Genomic DNA, 13,574 nt, shown 5'->3' with positions numbered 1-13,574 from the left:
GTTTTTATTGAGCAACTCAGCTATAAAAATGCTTCAAGAGAATCCATGAACAAACAGCCTTCTGTTATTAGCAAACATCTGCTTACATGTTCACACAACTTTTTCTCATCTACTATGACTGCTGATATAGCAGAATGCAGAGAGTTTCAAAAGAAGGGCAATCTAGTGTGCATTCTACGTGGATATTAGCAGTTTGGTTTCTGCAAATTCACTGAATGCTCAGATTAAAATTACCAGTTGTCCCCACATGCAGTAACAAAAATTGGTGCAATCCACCATTTTTTAATTATTTTATTATATAAATGGAAACTCTAATATTAACGTGATGTTATTACTACAAAGCTAATGTTAGGTTGATATTTTATCTTCCTGTGTAATCAGACATGGAGAAGGCAGTTTTGCCAAAGATACACTAAAGTAACATATCAGGAAACTCTACAGTTTAGTGGTCTGATATAGACTCATCTATGTGGCTCCATGGGCTGCATTTAGAAAATGCACAGCGAAGACCTAATGAAATGTATATACCTGCTCAGCTCAAAGAACTTCAATAACTGCATGAATTAAAATCAAACATAAATGTAAGCATTTGCTGGCTAGATATAAACACACACAAAATCGCGAAATGCATCAAACGCAATACCAGGAGCGACCCCCCCCACCCCGCTTTTCAGATTTGCAGAAAGCTCCAGAGGGGTGCAGGCAAAAGCATCGATTGTTGGGAAGTTACCTTTCTAACATGTTCTAACATGAGAAACCTGCCTTAATTTGACATGGTCAACCCAGTAAGAGCTGTCGGGCCATCCCAGGAAGGCTTGACGTCTGACAGCAGTTATTACGATTCTTGTTCAGCCTTGCTAATTCCAACTTTCTGCTTATGTCAGTGTTACTCTTGACAGACAACCATCTCTAGACCTCCGATATAAAAGTGCAACCGCGGTCCTAAAATCTGTGTGGTGTAGTACAGTTTTTAAGTATTCAGAAGGCTGTGTCTCGTGAAGGTAAGTTACCTTTTGTCACTCCGGCAGAGGACGTCTTACCTGTTCTCTGGAAATGCAAGGCAAAGACGGTCTCCTGGACATTTTGCAGCTGCCATAGTAGCTGCCCGAAGTCTCCCCCAAGGACACGCAGCTGGATCTCCTCCTGGGCCGAACCACGGGTATCTTCTCCTCCGCGCCGCCGGACGGCCTCCGGTGAGAGTAGTGGGGGCGTCGCTGCGGCCCCCGGCCCCGGGAGTCGCCCGGGGAGAAGACCCCCCGCTGGGCGCCCAGCAGCGCCAGCAGGCAGCCGGCCACCCCGACCACCCCGGAGAGCAGCGGCCGAAGGGCCGGGGGCAGCGAGCCCAGGCTGGTGAGCGACACCAACCACACGAGGCTGGAGAAGAGCAGGACCACGAGGCTCCTGCCCAGCTTGAGGCCACTCTGCAAGAGGGTGAGCCCCGCCACGGCTCCCAGCGCGGCCAGCAGCCGTCCGGCCAGCAGCTGCAGTTCCGCCGGCGGCGCCTGGGGGGCGCCCTCCTCCGCCGCCGCCCGGCCCGCGCGGGGCAGCAGCCGCCACTGCAGCGCCACCCAGTCCCCCGAGTAGCAGCACAGGGGCAGCGCCAGGAGCCACCCCAGGCCGCCGGCCTCGCTGCGGGCCAGGTAGCCGGCGAGGAAGAAGAAGGCGCAGGCCAGGCCGAAGAGGGGGCTGAGGCTGCGGCACAGCCCGGCCAGCGGCAGGCCGGCCGCTTCGGGCTGCGCCGCCTCCCCCTCCCGCCTCGCCCCCCAGAGCAGCAGCAGCAGCGCCGCGGCGGCCGCGGCCCCCGCAGCGAGGAAGAGGGCCCGCCGGGGAGCGGCCGGCAGGAGCCGGAGGAAGCCCGGCGGGGGGCTCCGAGGCAGCGGGGCCGCGCAGCCCTTCACGTAGCCGTTCCTGGGACGAGGAGGAGGCGGCGGCGGGCTGGCAAGTTGGCTGTGGGGAAGGGCGGAGGAGGCGGCGAGGGGGGCGGCGGCGGCCGGAACTTCTTTCTCTTCCTTCATGGTGGTCGCGCGGGGGGGGGGGTCCGTCAGCTTCGCCTCCCGCCGGCTTTCCTCATGGCGCCCGAAGAAAGCCGCGCGCTTGGACGCTCACGGCGGCGAAGTGTCCGGTCTCGGAGCATGGTGGGTAAAAAGGGGGGGAGGAGAGGGAGGGGAGAAAAGGGGACAGTCTCTCTTTCTGTCTGTCTCTCTCCCTCCCTCCTCCTTCTGTCGCTTCGCTCCCGGAGGGGGGCTCGCTGTCGCCTCCCAGAGCTCAACGGCCGCAACGGTCTTCCGCGCGCTTTACGCACGGGGGCGGGGTGAAAATTGGCGGGAGGAACATTAATAGCTTGAGATATGCGGATGACGCTACGTTCTTCTATACGTACATAATAATCCTGTGAGGTCGCGCTATTACTTCATAGCGCCTTTTCAACCAACAAAAGTGAATATACAGAATTGTATAGGCGACAAGGCAATATTTTTAAGATAATAACATTCAACAGGAATCAACAATAGGCTTGTAGGGTCTTTCTTTCATGAATTAGGCATATAATGTCCATAGTTGTCCTTAATTCCACCATCTGAGGCTAGACAGGTGATGACCAAAGAAAGGTATGGCACAAAAACTTTAGAGCTCCTTTCCCAGGGAGATTTGTGTCCCTCCCTCTACTGATGTCTTCTGCCAAAGGGTGAAGTCTTTTTTGTTTTATTTGGCATACCCTCAATATCCGTTATTGGCCTTCTCCCTGATATTTTTATTTTTATGTGTTTTTATTTAATAATTTTAAATGTTTTTAATTGTTCAAATGTTTTCATGTTTCCATTTTTGCTGCTGTAGGGACCCTAACTGGGTGGAAAACCACCATTAAAATGTTTTAAATAAATAAAAGTAAAATGTAGTCGTCTTTATTTCTTCATGGTCAGATGTTTCTTTGTGGTCAAAACAACAAATCAAATTATTATTTGCCATGAAACAAATAAATTCCATCCATTCAACAAATACAGAATTACAAGACCTGAAGATAAAGATAGCCAATTATAAAATAAATGTTGTGAGGCAAAGCAGTAGAGGGCAGGACAGGGTTTAGGTCCCTGACCATTTTTGTCACCATTTGAAGATCCCTGGAAAGAAGGGGAAAACTCACACAGAGACCAATTCTTGCCTCCCTGTGACTGCTATGAACATGAAGTGTAAACAACTGCTTAGGGTTCAGTGTGGTGCTTTTGACTTTTGAGGGTTTAGAAAGGGAGATCTCACTTTCTTCTACATTTCTTATAACTGGGTTTCCGCTGCCACCAGAGGCATCCACCTCACCAACTCCCTCTCTAGCCTCTCAATCAGTCAATCAATAGTGTTTATCTATTCCTGTTCTGGCAGTAGTGTAACAGACCGGTCAGCACGTAGGTGGAGCTAGAGGGATGACACTAAAGATCCTTTTCTAAAATAAGGAAACATTTTTGAACTAAATATAATGCATACCGTACTTTGTTTCTCCTTTTTTTTTCTTGTACAGTACGTTGCGGGTTTTCAGCCAGGTACCGTTCTAAAGTTCCAGTTAATGTTATTGCCAAATATTTCAACTATAAAGAAGAGTTGGTTTTTATATGCTGACTTCCTCTACCACTTAAGGGAGAGACAAACCAGCTTACAATCACCTTCGCTTCCCCTCCCCCAACAGACACCCTGTGAGGTGGGTGGGGCTGAGAGAATGTGACTTGCCCAAGGTCACCCAGCTGCCTTCATGTGTAGGAGTGGGGAAACAAATCCAGTTCACCAGATTAGCCTCCGCAGCTAAGTGGAGTGGGGCATCAAACCCGGTTCTCCAGATCAGACTCCACCGCTCCAAACCACCGCTCTTAACCACTACCCCACGCTGCCTAGGATAGTGAGGTATAAGTCAATCCACTCAGAATTCTGCTTTTCACTCACCCTCCTCACACCACAATTCACACAGCCTACTAGGATTCTGTCTTTGTGCACTTGTATGAGCCCTACACATAGGGAGCTGTAAACATTCTATTATATTCCACAGGAACACTCGTATATTTTTCTACCCAATGAAAAAATTTCTCCAACTTTTTTCCTCCAAACCTTTATCTCGTCCCCCCGATTTAAAGAATTCCCCTCAACCTCTCTCAATAGCCTCCCAACTACTTTCTTCATCCAATCAGCAGTCTCTCTCCACAACCAATCAGTACACACCTTGCCCCTACCTCTCTTTTTTTCTTACCTCTAGGGCTTCAACTTAAGGACTATAACCAATGTACACTTAACTTATAAAAACACTGAATTATTAACTAATAAACATTTCAGAAGTCAATAATTACAACCAGCCTCGTTTGTTCCTATTTTGTGGAAATTTGGGACAGGATCTCTCAAATGAGGACAATCCCAGTTGTTTGGGGTGGGACACGTTGCACCAAAAATTTGGTTCCTATTGACACCAGATCTGAATCGAATTTAATGTTGTAACCATAGGTCATAACATAACGTAAACATCAGATAAAAACATAAAACATACAAGTAAATAACATTAGAGCGTATCAAAATACAACTATAAACTATAAATCCCATCCAATCACTATTTAAAATATGCCCAATAAAATGAGTACCCAGCTTGCTGGGGGTAAAGGGAAGATGACTGGGGAAGGCACTGGCAAACCACCCCGTAAACAAAGTCCGCCTAGGAAACGTTGGGATGTGATGTCACCCCATGGGTCAGGAATGACCCGGTGCTCACACAGGGGACCTTTACACATCACAGCTTAAAAGTTAAAGCTACAGTTTACATTTTTTAAAAATGTATTTAATAGAGGATATGAACACCAGTGAAAATGACTACTAATGTGATTTGTTTTACTTCTAACATTGAAGAAACCAACTAAAATTTATGGAAAAAACATACAACCTGCTTCTTTCTTCTTTTCTTTCTTTGATACTCCTACTCTGGAAGGCTGAGAAGTTGTAGAACGTTATACAAAGGAAAAGACCACATTGTGCCAAATTAAGATCAAAAGACAACGGTACTTTCTCAGTTGCTCATTCAACCTAAACTAGTTTTGTAAAAGATTGTCTCACTTTGATTACCCCTCAATCTAATGATTAAGTCTCAGAGAAACCAATGGGAAAACTTAGTGATCATGATTAAAAGCTGCCCTGTGGTAAAGGGCTCTTTCTAGTTCCGAGTGCCCAGCTCTTTCTAGTCCCAAGTGCCTGGCAGCAAAGAAAATTGCCCAGCGGAATAAGGTCTGATGTCAGTTCCAAAGTCAGTTCTTCAGGCAGTGCGCTCATCACAACTGCCGTTGGCCATCTTGGTTCCATCGGTTCTGGCATTGGATCCAGTCCATAGACAATCTAGGTCTCCCAAACCACGACCATTGAGGTCTTTGTTGGAACAGCCCCTAAAAAGGCCAGGCATAAGATTCGACATAAAGAGGCAACATTCCGTTCTGGCAGAGCCCGAGAAACCTTCAGAACCAACTCTGCCTTTGGAACTGGAGGAACTTCCTCCACTTCAGACTCCATCCTTGCATTCCTGCTCTCACACGAGTATGACATCAGGCCCAAAGCTGAGGATTCAACTGTCAACTCTCTTTCAAGACCAGTGCCACAGACATCATGGCCTCCACCTTTCCCATCCATTCCATGACATCAACATCCTTTCTTCTATCCTTCCCCCTCCCCTCAACAACAACAACCATCTTTGATTTATATCCCACCCTCCCCCAGCAACACCAGGCTCAGGATGGCGCACATCATGATTAAAATATATACAATAAAATACATAATACAACATGATAAAATACAGTTAATATTAGCAACACTGAATTTTTACTCAATAGCCAATTCAAGGGCCTGGGTCTCACTAGACAGAGAGTTGCACCAGGCCGGGACCAAGGTCAAGAAGGCTCTGGCCCTGGTCGAGGACAGCTAGATACACTTGGGGCTAGGGATCTCTAATAGATTAGTATTTGCCGATCGTAAGGCTCTCAGGGAGTTATACAGGGAGAGGTGATCCCAAAGAGACCATTAAGGGCATAATCTCATGGAGATTGTGCAAGGCTGCCTTCTTGCTTGGAACCGAGACAGACTTCATCAAAGCCAAGGGAGTATCCATTAGTTCCAACCTGATGGGTTTTTCCACAGCCAACTCAGGCACCTCCCGCCATCTTCTCTAATTCCAAAAAGGAGGAGGGTTCCCACTCTGGCACCAGCTCCAGACTACCATCTGATCCATCTCCTGATGTTACCATGGGGGACCCACACCCCACTTCTCCAAGTGAAGATTTAGGTCTCTACTCAGAACAGATGTTGAGGATGGCTCAGTCACTGAATGTTACAATCATTTCTACGGATCCCAGTATTTCTGAATTGTACTCAGAAATACAGTCCTTACTGGACAAGGGTGCAATTCAAAGAGTACCAACAGCTGTCTGCCCTTATGGGTTCTACTCCAGATTTTTTCTGGTAGATACGAAGGATGGGGGACGGCATCCTATTTGTTGGAAATATTAGATTAGAAGAGTGTTCAAGGCACGTACATATAGCAGAGTCTATCTGGTTTGTGGATTGCCCAGAACTATTTTATAGATGCTCTATATTGTCACTAACCACCTTACTTCTAGAGGATAGTCCCCTGAGCAATTGTGATCTGTTTCCATACCTTTGCTTCATTTCCCCAAGAGGCTAACATAACTTTCTTAACTTGCTGGTTCAGCACCCATCTCAATCAAGAGTAGAAGAATATGGCAAAATCCCCTATTTTCTACCACAGGAAGCAAAACCAAATGCTGAACAGTTACTGTACCATGTTTTGCGTTCATCCTTGCAGAGGTGATATTGTCCAGCCCATCAGGTAAGATCCTTTCCTCCAGCTCAGCTCTGTGCCCCCACTTGTAGAGCTGAAGCAGGTGACAACCATATTAGGGCTTTACCCCCAGTTGTCTTCTCGCCTCTGGAATGCCTTCCTCCTTGAGGCTTGCCTGGCACTTAACTTACTCTCATATATGTGCCAGGTCAAAACATTTCTTTTAACCCAGGCTTTTAATTAAGGGATGATCTTTTTAAAATTGTTTTTACAGTCTGCTTCTAGCCTCAGAACTATTTTATGAGACCCGAGAGTTGTTTTATGTTGTTTTTGTGTTCTGGGTGGGTTTTTAGTGCTAGGTTTTAACAGTTTGTTAATTTTTAACAATTTTATGATGTTTAACGTTTTTATCATGTTTTCCTTTGTAAGTTGCCTCTAGCAGGTTCTCTGGAGAGGAAGCACAGACATTTTCTAAATAAGTAAGAAATCAGCTAGTGAAACTTCACAGCATGATTATAAATATTATCTCTGGGTGATGTCTGCATAAAAACTGGCTGTTAAAAGTACTAGCTAGAAAATTTGGCAATTCATTTTGTAGGCATTGGTTCCATTTTTGTAATAAGCAGACATTTTAATAATAAATGTTTCTTCCCTTTCACCCTGATGAAGATTGTAATCTTCTACATACTTACCTGGGAGTTCCATGAAACTTTCCCCCTAATAAACATGCATGCTTCCCCATAGTTCTGACCAAGAGTACATTTGGTATATCTTCCCCAATATCTTATTCACAAGACTTTTCTCTTTTTCTTCCGTGTCCTGAAGAAAGTATATAATAAAAGATCCTCAAAGAAAACACAAAGACAGATTTCAGCAGGAACACAATTTTAAAGGAAAACATTATTTCGGCAACCATTTTAAAGTTAAATAATAAGATTAAAGAGCCATATGTACAGAACCTTATTTACTTTTGGTCTTTGTAAAGGTCAAATGTTCCAATACAGTTTCCTAATGAAAAGAGCTGAGGAAACAAAATGAAGAATGAAAGCAACTCTTTGTTTCAAAAGCTAGACCATCTGCTGTCCCTCCTTAGATGGTTGTTGGTACAGAAGATGGGGTTTTGGTGGTTGTTGCTTGACAACTAAAGGGAAAATGGATGAGTAAACACAACTAGCAAACAAGATAGGAAAGACAGAAAAGATTACTTGCTGGCCAGGGCTGTCTATGAGAGTACATATACATTAAACCAAGGTATAATTAAAATACTACATTAAATAAATAATAATTAAAGCTGTAATTCACACTTAGTAGCAGAACAGGGAATGGCTGAATTGAATCCTTGCATAAAATGCCATATCAGACTGTTATGTTGGGTAAGTAAACTATAGTGATCTAATTGTAAACCGGCAGAACCTTGGCTACACAGATCCCTCTGGTAAATGATCTTTTCCAGCTGGAGAATGGGGTGGTGGTTTTCAAATCATTAAATGATAGAATCCTTGTGAATTGTCAAGCAGTTATGACATTGCTTCAAAATGAACGCAATCAAGGCATTAAAGTTTTCAAGGTAACAAACATTTATCGTAAACTCAGCTACTTTACAACTACAGGTATAACTGAATCATAATTGCTATGAACATAGCAACATTTGCAGAGACAGGATCTTCAGTGCTCTTCAGAAAGGGCACTCTGAACAAAAGGCAAGTCCTAACAAATGGTGTGCAGAAACAGATAAAACAGCAAGTCCAAAATGTTAACTAAAAGAAGAGCGGGGCTTCTTCCCTGTAAACTCTTCAAAGACCTCTACTGCTGCTCTTGATGCTTTCTCAGCGCATTGCTGACTTCTGGGGACGGAAATCCTCAGGAAGCCAGGAAGTGGCTGCGCCAGTGTTGGGGCTACTTATGTTACCACAGCGCTGGCATTGGGGCTACTTACGCCGCCGCAGCACCACCCCAGGACACCGGCTTGGCCTTCTGCCGTACCCAGGATTTGCCGGGGGGGTGGTGGTGGAGCTGCCTGTAGGCAGCTCCCTGTCCCCTTTCGGCCCTGGATGCCGGCACTGAGAATGGGGGTGCTGCGCCTGCTATTTGCAAAAAGCCCCATTTTTACAACAACAAAAAAAGCCGGCAAAAGGTTTTTAAATCTTTCAGGGACCGTGAAATGGCTTTGGAGGCCCTGCTGCAGCACCTCAGCCACGCCGTCACCGGCCGCCGAAAGGTGACTATATGTCTCTAGCAGTTTCCTCACTCAAGCTCTGAGCCTTCTCTCTTCAGCTGCAGGCCAGACTGACTGAGGGGGATGGATCTTACAGTCAGTAATATGGGAGCAGTTTTACGAACTGCCCATGCTCTGTGACATTTTGTTCCTTGGGCTCTAAATTCTAAGCCATTTAATTGAAATAAAACAATATGTTAAAGGGAAAATGACATAATACTATCCTGTGACGAATCGAAGGGAGACGTGGATTGTTTAGGAAATTAGGTCTGTCAGAAATGGGATGGCACACAGAGGCTTGTGGTAAAAGTTCAAAACGACAGGAACTTATTTACCACTGAAAGGCAGGATGAGGATTTAGGCAGGTAAACTTGGATTTCAGAAATGGATTTCAGAAAGGTATTAGAATATTCCAAAAACAAACAGAGAATAGGCACTTCACTTCACAATAATATATATTTACAGAAGAGAGGTTTGGTTCTTCTAGATCAGGGGTGGGGAACGTCAGGCCCGGGGGCCGTTTAAGGCCCACAAAATCATTTGGTCTGGCCCTTCATGAGTCCTGGCAGATCTCTAGCTCAGAAGGATCTAAGACTGGTGATCCGCCCCCTCCCATGGACAGGAATAGCCTCTATTCAAGGGGGATGTGAGTTTGTTTTGCTGAGCAAAGGAACCTTTTTGCCCCCTTGCAGAAGAGTCATCGGCTATGGAGCTGCTAGGACCGCCCAAGAAACTGTGTTAACCCTTTCCCACCCGGGCCATGGAGAAACGTATTCCCTCTGTACTACCAAAGGGCTGGGGGCGGAAGTGGTGACAATGGAGGGGTTAAAGGGGGCAGGGCCAGAATGTGCAGGGGGGGCAGTTCTTAGCCAATGTGTCCTCATTTCATCCCTGCAGGTGGAGGTAGCAGGAGCCGGCTGTAGAATCCGGCCCCGACCATGCAGAGCAGGAGCAACTCAGGTGTGCAGCTGGACCGCTACGCCTAGCTGATGCAACAGGCCATCCTGTGCCACCAGGTAGGCGAGTGCGCCACTGGTTGGATGCCTGCCTGCTTGCCCATGCAGGGGGGTCATCTAGGGCAGCTGCCTGCTTGGGGCTTGGTCAGCTAATTTTTAAGTTGATAATTTTGTATGGCACGCGAATGATGTTATAAATATCCAAATGGCCCTTGGCGGGGGGAAAGGTTCCCCACCCCTGTTCTAGATGGTATGGCTAAATTCACTTCAGGATGCTAGATTTTTGTTTTCACTGAGAGGCTTCTTTTTGTTCGTCAGTTTCTTGTTTAGATTTCACTTGAGTTGACTTTCGAACACACTCCAGTTTCCGTTTCTGGAGTAAGGAACTACACAACACTCTTCACCAGTTTAACACCTAAACTGGACTGGGATTACTCAGGACTCTAGAGACTAATTCTTCTCAACCTTACTTAGGTTACACCTGAGATGACACCTGAGATGACTTCCCTCTTCCTGGTTTTTGAGAATTCTCTTTTTCCTCAGAGCTAACTCCCAATGTAACTACTATAAAAAATAAAATATAGGAAAATGCCACCATAGGCTTCAATGGGACTACAACACCAAAAAAAAGTGTCGTAACTACACCACTGCAGGAAGGGGTGTTCCCGGGACAAAAGGGATTAGGAAACTGCCTAAAGGCAGCTTCATCCCCAGAAACACCCTGAGAACCTCTCCCAGGATGCCAGTACAGGAACATGCATCCCTGGAATGCTGCCAAGAGGCAGCACCTGCCCCCAAGCCATGGCATCCGGTCACCAGCATGGATGCCACGTGCTCCTAAGGAGCTTCTCCCTCCCCTTCAGGATTGCAGCCATAGAGTGCAATCCTAAATACACTTTCCTGGGAATAAAGCCCACTGAATAGACCTAAGCAGGATTCTGGATAGACCTGCTTAGGATCACTATATATACTGGTATATCTAGGGCTTTTCTAGGGTTGCAAGAGTAACTGAGATGCAGTTAGTAAAATAAACAGTGGATATAGTAAATATTGTTTCAAAACGTAAAAATAGGCAAGCAGTGCAATGATCAGGCCATTGTTTCTAAATACTAAAATAATGCCTTTCAAAGCATTTGGAGTTGCCAAAAGCTTGCAGGGGGAAAAAATTGTCCCTACAATAGATATGTTATTTAACAAATGGTGATATTATTTTTCTCCACACCATAAAAAGCTTCACCTGTTTATTTTTTCACACTAAGCCTCTATTTTTCTCCAAGCCGGTGAAGTGTATCCTCTACAAATAAGTGAAATTCCTAACCATTGATGTATGAAAGGGGTTCCCTATTCAATTTTTTTAGTAAACACTGTCAAAACTCTACTTATTTTTTCTTGCTCTTTCTGATCCAGACCTATAATTTATTAGCGTTTCCCATTCCCACTCTTTCCCATCCTCTACCTCAGGGTCCCCAAACCTTTTGAGCCAAGAGGTACCTTTGGAAATCTGACACAGAGCAATGGACTCAACCACAAAATGGCCATCTTAGGAGGCGGAGCCAGCCACAAAATGTCAGAGTGAGATTATACATAACTCTGATTGTAGCTCTTCAGCATTTCAGGCACAAGTTCTGTTTAAGAGGATGCTTTTTAAAAAATGAACATATTGTTTAGAAATACACATTTACATATTGAGCTAATTAAGAAACAATCATCTAGCAGTAGCTTTCAGATTTCCATTGACCAATCAGAAGCTCTGCTGGCCCCATCCACTTTATAAAAAACACGTGGCAGGCACTAAAAAGATGTCAGAAGGGGATGACTCCCATGGGCACCACATTGGGGACACCTCTGTGTGTGTATATCAACATTGCCATCCTAAGCAGAATTCCACTGTTCTAAATCCACAGTTGCTAATTGGCTTAGAAGGGTGTAACTCTGCTTAGGATTTCACTGTAAATGTACTTCCTTGATTCACATGTAATGGATGAACAAATGATAATTCAAATGATTCCATGGGAAGTGGTTAAAGTGAAAGCAGTAAAGGCACAAATCCTTCATCCTTTGCCTGTAACTCAGCATTACTTTCTTACTAAGTAACAAAACCAGCCACAATTATTCTGAGACTGGGTTAAATTCCATTCCTGGAGCTGCCAAAACACAGGTGTTACACAATAATTATTCTTAGACTGGATTAAAGTCCATTCCGTCCTTTCAAGTCAGAAAGCAAAACATCCAGAAAGGTGTGCATCCCAGCTACAAAGAAGACAACCTCAATATAACCTTTCCAACATGAACTTGGCTTCACACTAACCAGTATCTAGGTACACAGAACCTATAAAATAGCCTGAGGTCTCTTGTCAACTGCTGAGAATCCCGAATCCCTGCAGCTCCAGCCTATCTCCCCTTTGAACCCTTAAAGGGCCACACATATTGCTAGTTTCTGAGATCAGTTACATAGGCATACATCCTTGCCTCATGATAGGATCAACAGTGAGATAGAAAAGAAACGGAAAGGGGAAAAACACATGTTGCATTGGGTACAAAAAAATATATTTGGGTACCAGACCTCATCATAATCCAGTATATAAAAGCAAGGTTAATGTGGCATGCACAAACGTTTTACCTTTTTTCAAAAATTTCTGCAATGTTAATTCATTTCTATTTATTAAAATAGAATCATAGAGTTGGAAGGGATCACCAGCGTCACCTAGCCCAACCCCCTGCACAATGCAGGAAATTCACAATATTTATACCCCTCTTCTTACAGCGGCTTGGATTGGGCTTCAACTCTGCATTGTTTGCACAATCACGGGAGTAAAATTATATTACTGCTGCGGTTCTCTCCTTTGCCTCCAAACTGAGACAAACTGCATTGTGCAGGGGGTTGGACTAGATGACCCTGGTGATCCCTTCCAACTTATGATTCTAAGAAAAACAGTGGTTTTCTCTTACTACCATGCGCTGGGGGGTGGGGGGGACTGTCACACTACTACAACATCCTTTACAAATGAAGGGATGCGCTTGTGTCCCCAAACCAGACCGTTCTTACAGCCTACAACTCCATCCACAGAAACCATCCACAAACCTTTCTAAGAAAGCAGTAGAAAAGGGCAAGAGTCCAGTAGCACCTTAAAGACTAACAAAAATATTTTCTGGCAGGGTATGAGCTTTCGTGAGCCACAGCTCACTTCTTCAGATACAGTTTAGACTGTGAATCCACCTGTCTTTAAGTAGAGGAGAGTGAATTCAGACAAGCCTTAATATGTCAATGTGAACAGTATGTAAATGTGAATAGCAGGTGTGATGGGGTTAGGGGTGGTCTGCAGAAGAGTCTGTGATTTCCAGGGGAGAGATGGGTGTGGAGAAATCAGCATTGGTCATGAGCCATGAATGCAAGGTCTTTATTCAGCCCAGGTCAATGCATTGACTTTAGTTTGAATATCAACTGTAATTCAGCAGTTTCTAAGAATTTCCTAAGGATGCTGTTAAAAACCCAATACGCATGCGCTGTCGGCCTGTGACGGCGGAGCGCCGCTTCCGACCTTCTCCGCCCCGCCCCCTTGCGTGTCAAAGGAGCGTCGCTTTCTCCGCGGAGCGTGTTTTG

General features: G+C 45.1%; 1 protein-coding gene across 1 annotated transcript in view; it reads right to left on the bottom strand.

Annotated features, from left to right (window-relative positions):
* PDE3B (phosphodiesterase 3B) overlaps positions 1-2,015 on the bottom strand; it is a 58,340-nt gene extending 56,325 nt beyond the window's left edge. The window contains exon 1 of the mRNA XM_056851944.1: positions 1,041-2,015. Coding sequence (XP_056707922.1) covers positions 1,041-2,015 — 975 coding nt within the window. The remainder of the gene's footprint in view (positions 1-1,040) is intronic.
* Between the last annotated feature and the right edge of the window lie 11,559 nt (positions 2,016-13,574).

This window comes from Euleptes europaea, chromosome 6, assembly GCF_029931775.1.
Source record: "Euleptes europaea isolate rEulEur1 chromosome 6, rEulEur1.hap1, whole genome shotgun sequence".
Classification (NCBI taxonomy): domain Eukaryota; kingdom Metazoa; phylum Chordata; class Lepidosauria; order Squamata; family Sphaerodactylidae; genus Euleptes; species Euleptes europaea.
Note: the sequence above shows the minus strand (reverse complement) of the source record. Positions and strands in the feature narration are given on the sequence as shown.